Source organism: Mastomys coucha, unplaced genomic scaffold (assembly GCF_008632895.1).
Source record: "Mastomys coucha isolate ucsf_1 unplaced genomic scaffold, UCSF_Mcou_1 pScaffold7, whole genome shotgun sequence".
Taxonomy (NCBI): Eukaryota; Metazoa; Chordata; class Mammalia; order Rodentia; family Muridae; genus Mastomys; species Mastomys coucha.
This window is the reverse complement of record NW_022196913.1, coordinates 54,034,881-54,054,808: the sequence shown is the minus strand read 5'-3', so window position 1 is coordinate 54,054,808 and position 19,928 is coordinate 54,034,881. Positions and strand designations below refer to the sequence as shown.

General features: G+C 52.7%; 1 protein-coding gene across 16 annotated transcripts in view; it reads left to right on the top strand.

Annotated features, from left to right (window-relative positions):
- The window catches only part of Wnk2 (WNK lysine deficient protein kinase 2), a 118,465-nt gene that overhangs the window by 723 nt on the left and 97,814 nt on the right, over window positions 1-19,928 (top strand). For all 16 annotated transcript variants that reach the window (XM_031359733.1, XM_031359726.1, XM_031359734.1 and 13 more), the window contains exon 2: window positions 359-1,026. In XM_031359733.1, the coding sequence (XP_031215593.1) occupies window positions 361-1,026 (666 nt within the window). In that variant the 5' untranslated portion in view covers window positions 359-360. The remainder of the gene's footprint in view (window positions 1-358; window positions 1,027-19,928) is intronic.

The following is a 19,928-nucleotide window of genomic DNA, read 5'->3' as shown; positions in this document are numbered from 1 at the left end:
TAACAGGGTCGCTCCTGTACTGGCCCTGATCCCTTTCACCAGCTCCCGAGCCCTTCTGTAGCTCCTTTGAGCCCTCAGGGACACCTTGCAGGTCGTCCCCACCTAGAGTCCCTGGGATAGCTTGAGACAGGCAGTGTTCCCGGCTCCGGGCTGAGTGAGGCAGGGCATCCCTTTGCAATCCTCGTTTCGGGGTCTGCAGCCCCTCTCCCCGGAGCCCGCAGAGGACCGCCCGGCAGGCCACTTCTGCGGTGGGGCTGGGCAGGGCGCGGGCCCAGAGGCGGCGCTGTCTCATCCCGCGGCCCAGGCAGGTGCGGCGGGGCTGGCACTCACGCGGGGCCCGTGTGTCCTTGGCCCGCAGAGATGGACGGCGATGGCGGCCGCCGAGACGCCCCCGGCACGCTGATGGAGGCCGGGCGCGGCACAGGGTCGGCGGTCATGGCGGAGCCGCGGGCGAGGGCGGCGCGGCTCGGGCCCCAGCGCTTCCTGCGGCGCAGCGTGGTGGAGTCGGACCAGGAGGAGCCGCCGGGCCTGGAGGCCGCCGAGACGCCGAGCGCGCAGCCCCCACAGCCCCTGCAACGCAGGGTGCTTCTACTCTGCAAGACGCGCCGCCTCATCGCGGAGCGCGCCCGGGGCCGCCCCGCCGCGCCCGCTGCGCCTTCCGGCTACCCGAGTGCCCCCTCGGACCCTGGCCCGGAGCGAGCGGGCACGCAGGAGCCCAGCCCAGATCCCACCACCGCCTCAGCCGCAGCCGCGCCGATCCCCGACGGCGGCCCGCGGCAGGAGGAGACGCCGGCCCCAACACAGGAGGATGTTGGAGCCACCGAGGCCAAGTCAGAGCCCGGGCGCGCACGCAAGGATGAGCCTGAGGAGGAGGAGGACGATGAGGACGACCTCAAGGCCGTGGCCACCTCTTTGGACGGCCGCTTCCTCAAGTTCGACATCGAACTGGGCCGGGGCTCCTTCAAGACGGTCTACAAGGGGCTGGACACGGAGACCTGGGTGGAGGTAGCATGGTGTGAACTGCAGGTGAGTGCCGCTGCCCCGCAGGTGGGCTGTCAGCAAAGGCGTCCTTGGGTGTGTCCTTGCTCCTATGCAGGGCTTTAGGCAGCCCTGGGGATGGTGGCTGGTATGTGTCACCCTCTGTGTGGGTGTCCTGCAGGGATACGTGCTATGTGTATGGATAGCCTGTTGGTACCGTTTCTGAACCTGTGCACACACAGGTTGAGGCTTGCCATCTTGGAGGTCAAGGCTGGGTATGTGCTGTGCCCACGGTGACATAGGCTCTGGAGTGGGCAGTGGAGGTTCGTTCTGTCAGCCCATGCTTCTTGTCCGTCCTCAGAACCCACTTTTACTGACTAAGTAGAGACCAGAGGGTAGTGAGAGAGAAGGCTGTCTCTAGGCCCTTTTCTAGGTAGCTTGGAAGCTCCCAGCTGTCCTCAAATTAGCATTTTCCTGTGCCCTGCAAGATGAGGTGTGATAGCTACAGATGCCTGCAAGGGCTTCCTCGGACTCAGGAATGATGCTTGGTGGGTCTTTAAGGCCTAGGAGCCTTGTCAGCAGCCTCCCGTGTTCTAAGAGCCTGGTTTGTTCACACATTAGCTGTGTGAGTGAAAATCATGAAAGAACGCCTGCCTGCCTTTCTTCTTTCTCTCTCTCTAGTTCTTCCCCACCCCCTTTCTTCCTTCCACCTCTCTCTCTGTTTCTGTCTCCTTTTTCCTTTCTTTTCTGGAAGCAGAGGCTCAGCATGTATTTTTCATAACCTTGCCCTCACGTTAGCTGTGTCAGCCTTGGCCCTGAAGATTATATAAACCGCAACCCTAGCCGTCCTGGGGCCAGCCCTGGAAGAGGAGGCAGCTCCCTGTCACAAGGGGTGTTTACAGGCCCTCCCTTACTGGGAGGGAGGGGCAGCTGTCAGGCAGGGGCCAACTGGGAGAGTGCTGGCTAGAGGTGTAAGCCTACCCCGCTGGCCTGTAAGCTTAGCTGGCCTTCCAGGGCTAGTGCATCCTGGGCAAACCTGGGTGCCAGAGCTGGGTGCCAGGGCTGCTGTCCACTGCAGGATGCCTGCACCTTTGGCTTGGAATTGGGATTCAGGTGCTGTATTCTCAGCACCTGCAGGGTGCTCTGCGTGTGTGTACAGCACCTGCAGGGTGTGTACAAGCTGGGCTCATTTCAGAGGTGACCCATCATCAGTTTTGAGACAAAGAGATCCAAAGGCAAAGGTCTTGTCTCCATACTGCCCTTTGGCCCTGTCATGGAAATACAGCTTCGCATGCGAGGGTCAGTGCTTGTCTCTCAGAGACTTTCAGCGGGAGTTGAGTTTCCTTCTTCCTTCATGGTTCCTATGAGGATCACCTCTGTCTTTTGCCTGGCGTGTCCTAGAGCAGTGCTTCTCAACCTTCTTAATGCTACAACCCTTTTAATACAGTTCTTCATGGTGTGGTGACCCCCCCCCAACCATAAAATTACTTCCATTGTTACTTTGTAACTGTAATGTTGCTACTGTTGTGAATCATAATGTAAGTTTCTGTGTTTTCCCATAGTCTTAGGCGACCCATCTGAAAAGGTCTCGACCCACAGATTGAGAACCACTGTCCTAGACTTTGCAGAGAGACAGTCTTGATTGTGTAGAATGGGTGGGAATGAGGAGGGGCAGAATCTGTGGCCCAGGATCCTGAAGTGTGCCCTGTGTCCCTGCTACCTGAAGAGGCACACAGGAGAGAGGATCCAGCAGGGGACCTGAGTCTCAGTTCTGGAGACTGGCACGATTCTTGGCTCCCCACCTTTCTGCTCTTGCCAGACGACCAGCGACCAGCATGGCTCTCTGAGCACCTGCTGGTGCTGCTACTATGGAATGTCACAAAGGATAGAGGACAGAGCAGGGGTGCTACAGCAGGCTGGATGTGAGTGACTTCCACAGGCCTATGGGGGGGTGGGGTGGGCATCGCAGAGGCCTGGGACTCTAGTTAATTCCCCTTCCCTTTAAGGTAAGGCAAGTCAGCCTGCCCTTGTGGGCGGGGCAGCAGAGGGTGGGGCCTAGCCAAAGGTCTTTGGGTACTTGGCTCTAGGTAAAAATGGGGTAGCTTCTGGATTTTAGTGCTTGGGAGAGACTGAAGACCTCCCCCGCATCACCCCCTTCCCCCGCATCCCCCTCCTCGTAGGCAGAGAAACTGCTTTCACATCTCCTTCAGTGAGAGGTGCCTGTTAATGTTTGGCCTGGGCTGCAATGCATTGTACAGGGTTGCCTTCCTGTATCTAGATCACCCTGGGGATGGCTCACATGACAGGGGTCTGGGCCTGCTTAGAGCCCCCTGGGTGAGAGCCTCCAGATCACAAGTAATATCAGTCATGGGAACACTGATTAACTGCCTGATACCATTCAAGAGATGGCTGGGTGTCACAGGATCTGGGAGATGGCGGAAGCCTGAGTAGGGTGTGGGGCACAGGCTTGCTGTATAGAGCTATGGGAGAACCCACACAGAGGCCCCCGTGTGGTATCCTGGGTAGAAAAGACAGTTGGGCAGCAGGGATTCTACAGATACCCAGATCAGGGCATAGGCTAGGAGAGGGAAACCAGAGTCTTTGACCTGGGTCAGGGTGGGATCCCCATGCATCGTATGCAGAGGACCCCATCAAGGTATAGGTTATAGAGTTCTTGGCTTTGGACTCAGGAGGGAGTCTTGTTTATCCACCATGTACTGGGTTTTTCCTGAACCTCTGCAGTATCTAGTGTTTCCAACTGCTGGAGAAGGCTCCTGAATTCTGGATGGCATGGTGAAGGGAGGGTCTGTCAGGACCTTGTTTTCTCCTAGGGAAGTTAGCCTCCAAAGGGCTTTGGTCTGTTTATGCAGGTGCCCACTAAGTGACTGCTTTCTTTTTGCACCCTCAGTGGTGGGCCCAGTGTGGTCTCCACAGTGGTATACTGCTTGAAGTCTCTTTCCAGGGTTCTCTGCCAAGAGGTGGAATCAACAGTCCCAGGCGTGTGAGTAGTTTAGAGGACACTGGGTTCCCTTTAGTGACTCTGTGTTGAAAGGGCTTGACAGGGAGAGCGGTATGTGCTTGTTCCACATCGAGGACGGGGAGATGGCCCACCTTCTCAACTGTAGCTGTGCCAAGCTGGAACTTGAATTGTTTTTTTCTTTTGTGGGGGTAGAGGTGGTATTTGAAAATATTTCCTCCTGTTGAGTATCCTTTGACTGCACTTTATCCCTGCTAACAGAGTGCACTTCTGGAAGAGCAGTCAGTGCTCTTAACCACTGAGCCATCCCTCCAGCCCCAACAGAGTGCTTTATAATGGCAATGGAGGAAGCAAACCTCTCGTTGTCATCATTTCTCCCTGCTTTCAGAGGATTTAGGGTCCCAGGGTCTCTGTGCCTCTATCTACTACAGAAGTTCTGTGGCATGCTGCTCTTGCAGGACAGGAACTTGTCCCTGGTGGGGCCCTGTGCCAGGTGTGAGTCCATATGCCTGGGAGAGGTCCTCAGTCCTTCGTCCTTAGCTTGGAGATTGGCTGGACCCTAGAAGAATGATATGAGGCTTAAGCCTTGCTTGCTAGGGATGGAGGAGACATGGGATCAGGGTCCTCCAGTCACTAAGCGGGTCCTGCTGCTGCTGCTGCTGCTGTGTTATGGGCAACAATGGACTTCTATAAGAGCTCCGAGTTCTGACCTCAGGCTCTAGTCAGAAACATAGTGTTCTCAGCCGCCAGTGCAGGGATCAGGTATCATCCAAGGGGTCATCTTGTGTGGCTTATGCTTAGGAAGATAACTCAAGTACGCCTCAGACTTTTTCCAAGGGTTCTCTCTGCCTTCATGGGATCTAGTGAGGCGGAAGGCCCAGGCCCAGGGCCTGGAGAGCCCTAGGACCATGCTGTGATAACCTTGAGTAGGAAGCCTAGCTGTTACCTTATGTGTTCTTATCCCTGACCCTGCATTGTGGGGACAGGAGGCAGTGAGCCACACAGTCCCAGCAGGCAGTGGTGCTTGTAGGGAGAGGACACTCTGAGACAGCATGGCCTGATTTGGCTGGCAGTCACCTGGCCGCCTTCCTGTCTTCTTTTTGCTTTTTAATCCCCCAAGTGCCTAATTTCATCCAAAGAGCTATGATTGACAATTGGTCTGTGTTAGCGCTGAGCTCACCTCCTTCATGCATCCTGACCGCAGTCTCATTTGTTTGGTGGGAAAGATTGACTCTGGCTGCCTGAATAGCCTGTGGGTATGGCTTTCCCATCAGGTGTAGAAATGTGGGCCCCTCCCTCCATCCCCACTCTTGAGTGGTGTCCTGAGGTGTGTGTGGTGAGCCATGTGGTCAGAGTAGCAGTTTAGACTGTGGTTACCATTGCTGGGGTGTGGGGAGTGCAGGCACCCATAGAGACAGGTGCTTCTGCAGATGTATGAAAGGCTGAAGGGTGTTCTCAGGGGCCCAGGCCTTTGAAGGTGCCCAAATGAATCTGATCCAAGGTCAGATCTTCATGTGACAAAGGCATGACACTCTTGTTTCTGCTGAGAGCCCATCTCACACATAAGGGTAAAATGGCACGTGCAGTTTATATGACCTTCTGTCCTTGATCTGGTGTTTCTAGAGCTCTGAGTGCCCAGATACCTGTGAGGCATCTGGAACTTTCTGTAATGACAGCCACATCTCTTTCCATGTTCTATCTGTATGTGCCCTAGTGGGCATGTGCTGAGGACTCAGACTATTGACCTGCATGTTAAACATGGAGAATAGCCAGGCGTAAGACTGAGGCCCAAGCAACCTAAAGGTAGTTACTGGGAGGGCACTGAGAGCTGGAGGAGTTCAAGGTGATATCTGATTGGCTGGGCACTGAACTGGGAATAGTTATAAAGGCTGGGTAGGGGTGTACTGGCTGGGAGGATCTGGCTGGTGACTGCAGGGTCAAGAGGCATCAGAGGTCAGGGTGGCTTCTGAACACTTGGTCGCCTGAGGATTGGGCAGGCTTTGAAGCTCCATGTCTCTAGGGTGACCATGCTCATCAGTTAGGTGGCCTTTTGTTGAGCCCGGCTCCCGGTTCCCGGCCTGGGAGCACCACAGCAAACAGATCAGATCATGATCCTGGGAGACATGGAGAAGTGTCAGCTGATCTCAGGACTCTGTGGTGGGAGGAGAGTTGGGTGCTTAGGAGCCTTGTGGGAGAGAGACTGGAATCATTCGGACTGGACAGCTGTGTAAAGGCCCTAAGGTTGAGGCTAGAACAGCAGGTAGAAGTCCTGTGGTCAGACAGCTAGATGGGCCGCAGGCAGGCCTGGAAGTGTGGCCAGGGCTTTTGTCTGGGGTGTTCTGAGCAGAGGAGAGGGCAAGGGTGCATGGCAGGGAGCCAGCTAGGAGAGCGGGATGGGGAAGAGGCTCAACTGCGGGTGGACTCGATTGTGTTAAGAGAGGGTAGGATTTGAAAGGTGGAGAAGGAGGGTGTGGGCAGGGACTTGGGCCAGCAGGCAGGACAGAGTTTTGCTGGTAGAACCTGTCTTGTGGGAGCTTCAGGTGTAGAGGCAGCCATGGAGCATGAGGTGGGTGGGGCTAGGGGTGTGCGTCTGAGTTCCAGTGGAGGCCAGGTCAGAAGAGGGGTTCCTGGAACCCCAGTCTTGCCTGGTGGCTTTCCTAGGTCAGGTGTGAGGTCTGTCCACTGAGTCATGTAGGTGGGGGCAAGTGTTTCCCCGCTTCAGGTGCTAAGTTACAATCAGGAAGTACTACTACCTCTGTTGTCTTTGTTTGTTTGTTTGTTTATTTGTTTCAAGACAGGGTTTCTCTGTGTAGCCCTGGCTGTTGTCCTGGAACTCACTCTGTAGACCAGGCTGGCCTTGAACTCAGAGATCCGCCTGCCTCTGCTTCCCATGTGCTGGGATTAAAGGTGTGTGCCACCACTGCCTGGCTGAAAGAAATACTTTGTTTGTTTGTTTTGAGACAGGGTTTCTCTATGTAGCCCTGGCTGCCCTGGAACTCACTCTGTAGACCAGGCTGGCCTTGAACTCAGCGATCCACCTGCCTCTGCCTCCCATGTGCTGGGATTAAAGACGTGCACTGCTGCTGCTGCCGCCACCACCACCTGGCCAACCTCTGTTGTCAGTCTCGACTCCTCCATTTTGCTAGCTGACTATCTAAGGCGAGTGCACAGTCTGGGAAGGGCTGGCCTGCAGTGCTGGGCTGTTTGGCTTGTTCAGAGCTTGGCTACTCATCTTCCAGAAAGCACAGTTTCACTTGTGGCTCTTTGGTGCCCTGTGGGTGTCTCTTAGGGCTTGTGGCTTAGACCTGGCTTTGGGCCGAGGCTGCAATGTATCCAGTGTGAATGCTTGGGGCCCAGGTGACTGCAGTAATGGAAGAGAACTTGACCTGGTCCAGTGGAGGTTTAGGCTGTGTGTCTGGTCTCCTTTGTGGTCTGCTCCGGGCCAGCGGCTGTGTGTGGTGAAACCCTTGTGTCTCTTGCAGAGCTGATATAGATACTGGGTCTCTGCAAGGACTACACGGAGTAGTTGTAGGGAGGAAGTTTGGGGACATATAGCCAGGGAAGGTATGCTACCAAAGATTCTGGCTCTATACACATAGATACTGTGTGTGTGTGTGTGTGTGTGTGTGTGTGTGTGTGTGTGTGAACCCTGCTACCTGATTCTCATCAGTGGGTACCCTTAGTGTTGTTACTTTGGGATAGAGGATGATGCTGTCCAGCTCTCAGAGCCACATCCCTCAGAGCACAGGGATGGACCTGCAGTGGTCCTCTTCCTGCCTGCACTTGCTGTGGAGAACAAGTTGATCCTTGCAGGGCTGAGCCCTTTTCCCCACCTGGTGGGGAGCAGCAGAGCCCGGGGCTCTGGGCTGCACCAGCCTCATCATCCAAGCTGCAGATAAGGGTCTGGGCGTGAAGCACAGCAGCTGGTGTTTCAAAAGGCAAGTCAGGACCTGGAGATAGCCGCTGATAGCCCAGGGTCGGGTGGCAGGGTTTGGTGGGTGGAAGGTAGCTGCAAATTCACCCCCTTCCCAGCGTTTTGAAGTTGTTTTGTTCCTGGTTCCCAGAATATTGGATTACTGCTTCCAAGCCAGCTTTCATTAAATATATATTAGGGCTATGGAAAAAATGAGAGAGAACTGATAGAGATTAGTATGGTGTTGGCAGAAGGGGAAACAGATGAAGAGAATAGAAGAGAGAGCCCAGAAGAAGACCCACACAAAGAAAGGTGATGGCATTAATAAAGGAGCCTTCAGTGGAGTAGGGTGATGCCTTTCAACAAATGTTGCAGGGACAGGTGACCTTTCAATCCAGGGAAGCAGCTCACTGCAGCACTTACTGAGTGAGCTAGGTGCCAGGATCTGAAAAAAGACATAACACACAAGGTAAAGAAAGCTCACACATACTTGAGACCAACAGCAAACCACACAGGACCCAGAGTGCATGCATGTCCTTCTGATGCATCAGCATGGAAAGGATCACATCTAAGTCTAAAATGCTCAGAAGCTAGGTGAGCACCAGAGTTAAAATCTTGTCTATGAAAGACATGGTCAAGAGGATGAAGAGACCAGCCACAGACCAGAAGAAAATATTGACAAATACCTTTGATAAAAGAATCTAAAACACACAAAGAGGTAGTCAGAACTCAGCAGTAAGAAAACAACCAGATTAAAAATATTAACATTAGTAAAGTAGGCTAGAGGTCTAAATCAACACCTTGCCTGTCGGGATGTTCTGTAAGCGTGAAAAGATGCATCACAGGTTGCCAGGGAGATGCAAACTGAAGCCCCAGTGAGAGAACACTGAACACCTACTAGAATGGCCAAAGCCAGAGCTGCTGACAATACGACATGCTAATGAGGACATGGAGCAACTGGAGTGCTCCCTCACCACAATGGGGAATCCCGCAATCCTCCTTCTTAGTATTTACCCTAGCACGAACCATTGGAAGTTACACACCCACATTGAAGACTGTGCATGAATGTTGATTAGCAGCCTCATTTGTAAGTATTAAAACATAGAGAACCAAAGCTACCCTTCAGTAGATGAGTGGATTCTGTGGCACGTCCAGAAGATAGAGTATTCCTCAGCAGCAGAGCTGTCAAGCCATGAAAGACAGGAAAGGATCTTAGATGCATTGAGTAATGGAGAAACTGACCTATGACGAACACACCACTCCAGGGCAGATGGGACTGTGCTAAGTGAATCGACAGCTGTGTGCTTTAAAGGGCAAAACCAGGGCTGGCAGAATGGCTCAACAAGTTAAGGCGTCCAAATGCAGAGAGAAGACTGACCCCTGAAAGGTCTGACCTCTGACCTCTTTATGTGTGTCTCCTCTCAGTAAAGAAATATAATTTAAAAAATAGCTGGGCAGTGATGGCGCACGCCTTTAATCCCAGGACTTGGGAGGCAGAGGCAGGCGGATTTCTGAGTTCAAGGCCAATATAGTCTACAGAGTGAGTTCCAGGACAGCCAGGGCTACACAGAGAAACCCTGTCTTGAAAAACAAAACAAACAAACAAAAGTTCAGCAAAAAAAGGCAAAGTCATGGAGGTAAAATAAAGATAAATGGGTTATCTTTAATCCAAGAATGGGTTACAGCAGACAACATGGTGAGGCTATTCCCTGTGAATGACAGTCATGGCTGCAGGTGGCTTTAACTCATCTGAGGGCACAGGCATATGGCCGAGGGAACTGTCAACCTTGACTGTTGTCTCCAGAGAATCACATTTTGCCTTATTGCTTATAAGTGTGCCACAGCTGTGGAAAGAACTCCATCCTTCCAAAACCCTGGACTTCTCCATGAAATGAAGATTATGAAGAGCCTTACTCCATCCAAAAGTTCCCAGAAATAAAAAGCTACGTACTACTCCTGAGATGCAGCTGCCTAATTGTGTGTTTTACCCTCCAGTGTCATGCACACACACATACACAGGATGTGGCAGCTATCAACTCTTCCCCTAATTTGTTGTTTCAAGAGGTTGTGCCATACTGTAGTCCTACCTGGCTCAGGGGTGCTGTCCTGGTCCTGGGACATTTGATGTTTCCAAAGAGTGTAGCTCAGCTCTGGTCTGGAGAGGTGGGGAAGGGCAGGTTGGTCCTTGGACCAGCAGGGCAGCCTTGAGGGGGGTCCCTCAAGCAGCTGTGACCCTCACCCTGATGTTTAAGAGCCAGCTATGACCTAGAGGATCTGTACATTAATGATGTTATGGCCAGGAGCACTGTCCCCACCTGAGGGTGAAGGGGGTTGGTGAGAGGTTTTGCTCAGTGTGGCTCCCAGGTTTTTCTCAGTGGAGAGCTCCTGGCAAGGCCTCAGTTTTACAGGACCTGGACATATCAGCTAGGATGAACATGGTCACAAGGCATGAAGGAAAGGGAAGGGTCTTGGGTTTGACGGGAACTTCCTTGGGTGCTAAGACACATGTATGAGCCCATCAGTCACGAAAACTATTTTCAGAGGTGAGAAAGGCTCATCTGGAAGGATCCCATGAAAGGTCGGTTGCAGAGCAATGTCGGATGGCATGGCCCATGGTATCTCTGTCGCTCCACTGCCTTGCATTCATTCAAAGTGAGGCTACAGAAAGAGGCCTAGGAAGTGCTAGGTCAGCCAGGCATTGCTATTGCAGAACTTCTCAGAGCCTTTAAAATGCCTACTGTGTTGTGAAGTACTGGGGTGTATGGGAGACGGTGGCTTGCTCCACCTTTCCATTCTCTAGGGCATCTCCAGTTTAGGGAGGGACACACTGGTGGAAGGTGGCTGCTGTTGGAGGTGTTCTCTTGATATTTCCCTGAATCTTTGCAAGTGTGAGCTGTCCTGCACAAGTCAATGGTGCTATTGACAGCACATGATGCTAGCTGTAGAAAGCTAGTCTTGGCCAGTCTCAGGCCAGATCAGGTCTGGGGAGGACCACTTGTGAAGATCACCTCCCTTAAGTCCCTTGCCTTTCTCATGCTTGCACATGAGTTGGGAAGACTTTCAACTGTGAGCCAGCTGTGGTGAGCCATGCCAGTCTTAGGTCGTGCCCAGAATCTGAAATCTAGAGCCCCAGAGGCAACTCACCCGAAGCAGCTCTCTAGTGTGGTAGGGACATAGTATATTGTTTTCTTTCTCTTTAGCTCTCCTCATCCACATTGACATTTGACCTTATTCTTGTTTGTTGTCTCATAGCTGCAAAAGGGTTGCCACAGCTCTGTGCAGCACAACCACACTTGAAGGCGGGAAGCAAATGCACAGTTGGGTAGATAGGAGGAGCCCAGCAGCCTTTAAAGACTCGTTTCTCCAAGGACTAATCTGGATTTTAATTCTTGTTTTGTTTTTTTTTTTTTTTGCGTTTTCAAGGCATGGTTTCACTATGTAGCTCTGAGTGTCCTGGAACTCACTCTGTAGACCTGGGTGGTCTGGAACTCAGAGATTCACCTACCTCTGCCTCCCAAGTGCTGGGATTAAAGGCGTGCACCACCCAGCTTATATTTCAGTTCTTAAAAGCAAATGTTTATAGGTATTTTCTTAGATCTTTCTGGCTGCAAGATAATCTGTAGCCTTCATTGATGCAAGGGTGTCTGGGAAAGGCGTGGTTTGCATAACTTTTTGATCTGTTATCTGAGGCTGAGTACCCTGGATGTCCAGGATGGGATAACAGATAGTGAAGTATTTTCTTTCTCTAGGGGAGTGTTGGTGCTATGTGCAAAGGAGCCCTCATCTACTTGGGTCAGTCCCACCTGCCAGCTAGCTTGTCTATTCATATATATATATGAATATATACAAGAATATGTATATATATATCAAGTGCCTGAAGCAAGTGCCTGAAGTAAGACTGAACTGTTTTGTGTATATATATACAAAAATATACATATATATGTGTACATATATAAAATGTGCATATATAATAGGCATATAGATAGATATAGATATAGATATGACGAGACACATCAGAAGAGGGCATCAGATCCCATCTCCAGCCCCCCTGTCTATTCTTATCCACACCTGGCCACTGTGGGCATCTGTAGGCCCTGGGGCTGTTTGCTTTCTCCTCCCGAATGTCCTGCTCCTTGCTCTTTACCCACCATCTGGGCCCCATGACAGTGTTGTTCTCCTCCTAGATGTCCGGTTTGCATTTCTCTCAAACTTTTAATTTTTGAAAACCCCTAGCTTCTGGCAGAGTGGAATTAGGAGCTGTGTGCTCAGCCGTCTCTCTATCACCGCATTTGTGAGCATTTTATCTGACCCACTTTGGGTTCCTCCCTGAGTGGCGAGCTGACAGGAACAGGGACAGGTCCCCACAGAGCCTGTGCAGGGTCATGCCCAGGTGGGTGGATCCTGTTGGATGTGTTTGGTGCGTTGCCTTGTGACGCCCACGATTGTTTTCTCTGGATTCTCTGTTCGCACCTGGGGTCTAATCAGTGAAGAAACTGGTGTGATGTTTGCTTGTCACATCTATTTTAATATAGAACAGCTGTTCTCTACTTGTTGGTTGTGACCCCTCTGCGAGGGTCAAATGACCCTTTTACAGGGGTCACTTAAGACCATCGGAAAACACGGATAGTTTACATTACAATTCAGAACAGTAGCAAAATTACAGTTATGATGTCACAACGAAAGTGATTTTATGGTTGGGGGTCACCACAACATGAACTGTATTAAAGGGTCACAGCATTAGGAAAGTTAAGAACTATCGATCTAAGCAATCCCTTACTGCTTTATTACCACCAGTTAGCCTTTGGTGTCTCCCAAGGCTCTGCACAGTGGTATGTATAGAACCTCTGCTGGTTCTGCCTGGTGCTTCTGCCCAATGGAGTTGGATTGTGTATCTCTGGAGCGGTTGCCACGGGGAGCTACACGTGCAGGTCACAGGGCTGGCCAAGTTGCTGTCCCTGCGGAGACACGGGTACTTCTAGCCCAGAAATAGCCACACCGACACCCGTGGACGCCCTGTACTCTCTAGAGACTGAGCAGCTCCCAGCAGGGACTGCATCCATTTCTCCTTCTGAGGAAGAAGCAGAGGGATATCAGGATGGTCGTTCAGTCTTACTTCAGGCACTTGCTCTGAGTCCAGGATTGCCATGGAGTTTGATGATACTGGGCAGTAGGCTGTGGCTGTTCCAGGGCCACTCTGTTCTAAGTTGGCTTGGTGTTGCTAGGAACGCTCTCTAGCCTCCCTTCACTCTGAGCTCCTGGTCAGGAGGTCTAGATAAGAGATCCACCTATTCCTGTCCACTGACTCCTGGTTGAACTCCTGTGACTTCTGGAGACCGCACAGGATGCCTGGCTGGCCTGAATTGAGGCAGAGTATGCCAGAGCTGTTCCTCTTCTGCTGTTCGTGTTCACTGGGGTGACACCCAAACAGGAGTGACTATCAAGAATGGCTGTCTCTAGGGGCGGTGTATGGTATGGAGCCGATAACCTCCTTCCTTGTTGAATGTGACTATTGTCTGATGTCATCTTCTTGGGAAGTCTTTCAATGTCATACTGCATCTTCTCTGACATACACAGAGAGGTCTCACCAACTGCCCAGGGCCACTTCCACCCATCCTAGCCCTACATCCCACCTGAGATTGGTTGAACTATATGGGCACAGGTTGTAAATTGTGTCTGAGCCAGTCCTACCCCTTGTCCCCTTGCTGGGGGACAGGAGTGGGCAGAGACTCTTTTTAGTCCCTACCTCTTTTCGTCTAATTGGCCCAAACTTTTGTACTCTTCCAGGCTGGGCTTGGGGCTACGGTCTTTGTCTGTGCCTGAGACACTAGGAGAGTTTCTTCATATTCTGGGGTGTGGTCTCCGCCTGGCTGCTCCTCCCAGAAGGTGGCTAAGGTGTAGAGTTTGGGGTGGAGTACCTCCTAGCTGTTCTCATGCCTTCGGGGTCTCAATGCTTCTCCTGCTCTCTTGCCTGAGCCTGACTATTTCACCTCCTTACCCGCTTTTGGCAACAGGGTCTGTACTTCTGTAAGTCAGGGGATTTTATGGGGTGCCATTTCATCTTCACATCAGGAGGTCATCCTGCCAGGCCAGTGAGCCCCAAGCAAGCTTCCAACATCGCTTCAGACAGGCTTGGGGGGGGGGGTTCTTCTCCTTAGTCCTTAGTATCATCAGAGGAGAGAATTAGACCCTTTTGGAGAAAGTGTGGAAAACACAAGGCTGTAGAGGGGAGTGAGAAGGGGCAGGGAACACGTGTCACCATCCTGGCACAGCGTCAAGGGCTGACCAAGTGCCACAGTAGACAGGTCATGGCTGAGTGAGGCTGCTTCAGCTACTGAGAGACTTGGGTTAAGAAAGCATGCTGAGAACGTCTGTCTGCTGAGCCCATGTGGCCACCTTTGCTTCCAGAGAGCCAAAGTCCACTTATGCCGTGCTTGGAGGTGGGAAGAAAGTCCCTTTTTTGCTTGCTGGCCTGCCATACTGACCCAGTGGATGTGGCAGGGGCTGTGTGTGGGTGGGCCTTAGCCCCAGGAGTAGAGGTGATACTGCATTTACAGGTAGCTTCAGTGGGCGAAATTGGGAGGTATTCACTGAAACACCATCAGAATTTTGAAGTTTGTTCTGGCAGGCGTTTCTATACCTTTTGCCCATCTTCGGTGGAGTGGGGGACAGGTGTGGTGGTGGCCCTTAGCCCCTTCCTTCTAGGTTACTAGGTTTTTGTAAGTTCAAGATGAAACTGAATGATAGGTGCTGGGGCTTTAACTCAGGTGATAGAGTATTTGGCTAGAGTGCAAGAAGTCCTAGGCTCAGTCCCTAGTCGGGACTAAACCAGGTGTGGTGTTGTGTACACCTGTAATCCTAGCATTCAAGAAGTGGAAGCAGGTGGATCAGTAGTTCAAGGTCATTCCCTGCTGCATGATGAGTATGGGGCCAACCTAAGATACACAAGACCCCATGGACACCCCTACCTCCCAAGTGGTGTCTCAGGATGGCCTTTGTTAGAAGAGAAGGGACATGTGTGCCAGATTGGGGAACAAGAGCTGCAGGAAGCTTTGGGGGAGGTGCTCCCTCTGAGTGCTCTCTGCAGGCGGCTCATGCCCTTGCCACTTCCTTTGTGTGGCAGAACTCACAGGAGCAGGGCCAGAGTACCCGCCCAGCTGGCTGATAGCCCAGGTACCCTCTCCTGATGATTCAGACCTAAGCCCCAGGTGAGATGTTGGCCGAGACCCTGAGACAGCATCCTGCTGGGGTCTCCCCCGTTTTCCTCACAGTGGCTGCCTGCACCTCCTCCCCAGCTCTGTCTCCTCTCGCCCCAGGAAGAGCCTGTGAGGTTCACTTCTGGCCTGTCTGAAATGGCCTGTCAGCCTCTGTAAATATTTGATGACCGCAGTGATAGAGAGACAAAGACCTACTCTGTTCCCTGCTGGGGAGTGAGATGGTGACATTGGAACGTTCCAGCCTCTCTGGCTGCTTCCCTGATGGCTTGTGGATGGTTTTCAGGCAGGTTCTTTGTGTCTGTTCACCCCAGGTCAGAGCAGAGCCCCTCTGCCTGCCAGGGTGGACAGTGGTGGCTGCCAGCTTCTCACCTGGAGTGCTTACTGGGTGGTGAGGGGCTGGGCTTGGCTTAGGGTCTCACCCTTCTGACTTCCTAGCCTTGGCCACTGGGCCAAGTTTAGGAAAAGACCTGAGTATAGCACAGGCTCTTGGCAGTATACAGGGGCCAGGGTGCGTTGCTCTGTGGCTTGTTTTGGCCTCCTGTATGGCTGTGTGTGTGGGTCCTGTGTCCAGTTGCATGTATATATTCTCTGCTTAGCTTGCTTGGGGACAGTCCTGCCCTGGGGGTGCTTCTATAGGAGTGAGGAGCTGTTTGAGGAAGCTTTATGGAAGGGCCACCTGCTGCATGGGCCCAGGGGATACTGTGTGTTTGGGAGGAGCAGGATCTACCTGGGGGCCCTGGGGCTCTGATGGGAGGGTGAACGTTTGCACGGCTGACGGCCTTTAGACAAAGGCCTTTGCGTGTTTTCTCTCATCTGCGGGTGGGGCGGTGGCAGGCTTCCTGGTGGAGGCTGAATCACAAGGGTCAAAGCTATGGCAGTGAGTGTCCTCCCGGCTCAGCAGCAAGGTTTTCTGGGATTTGGGGAACATCAAGGTACATGCATGCTGTTCTTGGCAGATGCTCACAGTTGGAGGGGTGCTGCAGTTCTACAGGCTGAGTGGTTGGTGTTAGGGCTCATGGTGGGGACCGCTCTTGGCTGGTCTGCCTTTGTGGGGTCCCTGTGGGGACTGTGCCCTTGTCACCAAGGACCATGCCTGATGGTATTTGTCAGATGTGCAAGCTGGTGTTCAAATAGCAACTATCAGGGCCATGTCCTGGTGCACAGTACTAGTGTGGAGGCTGAGGCCTGAGACTCTGCAGCCTGGTCATGGGGCAGCAGTGTCCCTGGTGGACAGGCTGGTACAGGGCTTCCATCTGACTCAGATGGGAAGCCTAGAGTGTCCTTTGCTAACTTAGCTCCCTGAGGACTCTGGGCACTACATAAATGCAGAGGAAGTCCTGTTTGCCCAGCTCTGGGGGCCTGGCACAGGGAAGCCACAAGAGCAAGGTAACTTCCCAGAAGGCCTTTCCTGAGCCTCAGGCCTGAGTGTAGCTAAGATGGTGATGATGGCTTGTGATATGTGCTCTATGACATGGGCTGGGAGGCTCTGTCCCCTGTCCTAATGTGGCAGTACATCAGGGCCCAGAGAGTGCCACCAGGAGGCACAGTGTGCATCAGGTGTGTCTGGCCAGTGCAGCTGGGCTGCAGGCTAAGGCTATGGCAGGCTTCCCGGGGCTGCAGAGCTGTGTTCTGCCTTAAGCTGAGGTCAGCTCAGAGCAGGTCAGGACATGTTAGGTCATGCTTGGTGTGGGTAAGGGAACAGGGCTGTCTGAGAGAAGCCTGACCAGAAGTGTGCTGACAGGCCATTGTACTGGACCCTCATCCCCAGAGCCTCTCTCTCTCCTGCCACTTGGCCATCAGATTCAGCACTGGCTGAGCCAATTCCCCATGGCTCCATTAACAGATCATTTATAGCAGTGTCTAGGGGATAGGTAGGCGCTATGGCTGAGGGGCCTCTCTGGGGGCCACCCTTGCTAGGGACAGGGGAGTCTCAGTATGTTGTACAGACTGGCCACTGTGCCCTTTGGTCTCACCAGGGTGGGAGAGGGGCAGCTGTGATCAAGATGAGGTGGATTAAACCCCATGTTAGAAGACCAGATGACTACTGTGGACTAAGGCTGTCAGTTGGGCTCTGCCTAGAACCCTTGTCACTTGGAAAGACTGCCTGAGGGGCCAGCCCTTCATAGGGCTAGCCTCCTCTATCCACCATTCTCCAGCTCCCATTGCATATAGTGTCCTCTCTGGTCCCTTCAGCTATGGAGTCCAGGTCTCTCCCACCCCTATCAGCCTTCCTGGCTGTCCCTTTATTTCCCTAACTGCTCTGGCCAGCCCCTTCTCTGTCCCTCTGTAGTCTCCTCTCTGTTCCTCTGGCCCTCCCTGTGGCCTGTCTGGAGCCTGGTCTCCATAGCAACAGTTGCTGCTGTGGAAGCTGGCACCCGCTGAGTCTCATCCCGTGGGGAGGTATTTTTGGCACTGCTGAGGGATTTTATTTTATCTTTGGTGTTGACTTTTACTCTTAGTGCCACAGAGCTGGGGCAGTGCTAGAGAAGCTTTGATTTGGGGACACCTGGTCCTGGGGCCCTTTCCTAGCACCTGTGAAGGCCTGGCTCCAAGGTTGATAGGGCTTTATTTTGGAGAGCAGGTCTGAGCCCTTGATAGGCCAGAGGACCTAGGCAACACTAGAAAAGGGGTACTGAGTGGTTCTGACCTCTGGAGCGACAGCAGCCTTGGCTGAGTGGTGTTGGGGCTCATGATGGGGCCAGCTCATGGTGGGGACCCATGATAAGAACACAGTGCTGTGAGGAATGACATTCTGCTTGGAAGGCAGAGCTCAGAGCTGCTCTGATGCCTCTCTGCTCTTTTGCAGGCCCCTGTGGTAGGCACGATCTGTGTGGTGCTGGTGTTTGTCCCCTACCAAGAGGTCATTTCTGCAAGTCAGGGCCGCTCCTTTGAGATCCTGGTGTTGGGGGAATTTTGACAGACAGACCAAGAAGAGAGTGCATGTCATGTGATACCTTTGAGCCACCAGCAAGTGACTGAGTGTGTATGGGCCAAGGGACCTGGAGATCCAGGGCAAGGTAACACCAGTTTGGTTCCTGTCCTCATCTGAGATGTTAGTGGCATGGACTGCCCTGCTCTTGGTGTATTATGAGATTGGTGGTCTTGTTGGCTGATAGGGATAGGTGGAGCATGTCCTACAAGGTCCTAGGTGGGTGCATGCCTGCCCACCTTGAGAAGCTGGCCCTGATCATAGTCCACTGTACTGCTATGCCCTGTGGGTGAGGCACTGGTTGAAAGATGGACAAAAGGGAGCGTGGCTCCTAGAGATGAGATGTGACGAGTCCCTACTAGGGCCTTGTACTGTCTGGTTTTGTGTGTCAACTTGACACAGGCTGGAGTTATCACAGAGAAAGGAGCTTCAGGTGAGGAAATGCCTCCATGAGATCCAGCTGTGGGGCATTTTCTCAATTAGTGACCAAGGTGGGAGGGCCCCTTGTGGGTGGTGCCATCCCTGGGCTGGGAGTCCTGGCTTCTATAAGAAAGCAAGCTGATTAAGCCAGGGGAAGCAAACCAGTAAGGAACATCCCTCCATGGCCTCTGCATCAGCTCCTGCTTCCTGACCTGCTTGAGTTCCAGTCCTGACTTCCTTTGGTGATGAACAGCAATGTGGAAGTAAGCTGAATAAACCCTTTCCTTCCCAACTTGCTTCTTGGTCATGATGTTTGTGCAGGAATAGAAACCCTGACTAAGACAGGACTCTTTGCCTCCTTCTTCCTCCTCTCTCTGGGATGTGGCAGAAGCCTGGGAGGAAAGAGCTGGGGGCTGTAGTGAGCTGTGCTGCGGCTGTCAGACCTAGGAGAGAAGAGGTACCTCTTAGGCCTTTCTATCTGTCCTTCTGCTGGAATGGAGTCCACAGAGTTGATCATAGTGCCAACACAGTCTTTGCCAGACCCTCCCTGAGAGGTTCTGTATGTGTGGATTGTCCAAATCAGGAAGCCTAGCCACATGGGGAGCTGAGGCCCTGGGCAACAAGTTACTACAACAAGTTCTGATCTTCAAACAGATCAGAAAATACAAGTACCTCTGCTTACAGAGTGGTGGGTTCAGCCTGTCTTTGCCTGCCATTCCTCCGTAGGGAAGGGACTCCCCAGCTAAGCACCCTCAAGGGGCATGTCTCCTGCCTTTCCCTACCCATTCAGTCTGAAGCAGGTGCTCAGCCTATGCTCAAGGCAGATGAGGCCAGCTCCTCCCTTTCAGATCCTCCAGGAGTATCCTGACAGGTGGTGGAAACTTAGGGAGAGGCAGTCACGCTTCGCAGAAGTGGCAGTTCTCTCTCCAGTGAGTATATTGGTGCAAACCCGAAGCCATTTATAGAGCAGATGCCAAAGGGAGCACTTCAGGAATTAAACTCCATGGTAACCTTGCCGTGGAAATGAAAATAGTCTCGCTGTAAGCAGCCCGCTGCTGCCTGGGTCATGGCCCGGGTCCGCTGGAGGACTCTTGCTTTCCATGCTTACCAGCGGTTGTCTTAGATTTCACCAGGCTCTGCAGATGGTGGATAACTGGGAAGATTGGAGAGGAGCCCCGTGAATTTGGGGAAGTGTGGCTGTGCCTTTGCTTTCTGTGTGAAGTCTGCATTGCACCTTTGTGCCTGCTCTCTGACTCCCCATCCAGGGGCACTCAGTTCTCTGCTGGGTGCTCCTGGGTGTCCAGTTCTTTCTGCTACTTGTAAGTAACACTGTGGGGACAATTCCCAGGCAAGACACAGAACAGCATGGTGCCTGCTGGCTTCCCCTGGAGCTGACGGTCCCAGGTGGGTGTATGCTCTGGTGGTGCCTTATGTCCTTGTCCCAGCATCCACTGCTGGGATGGGCAGTTTTCTCCTGCAGTGGCATTTTTTTTTTTT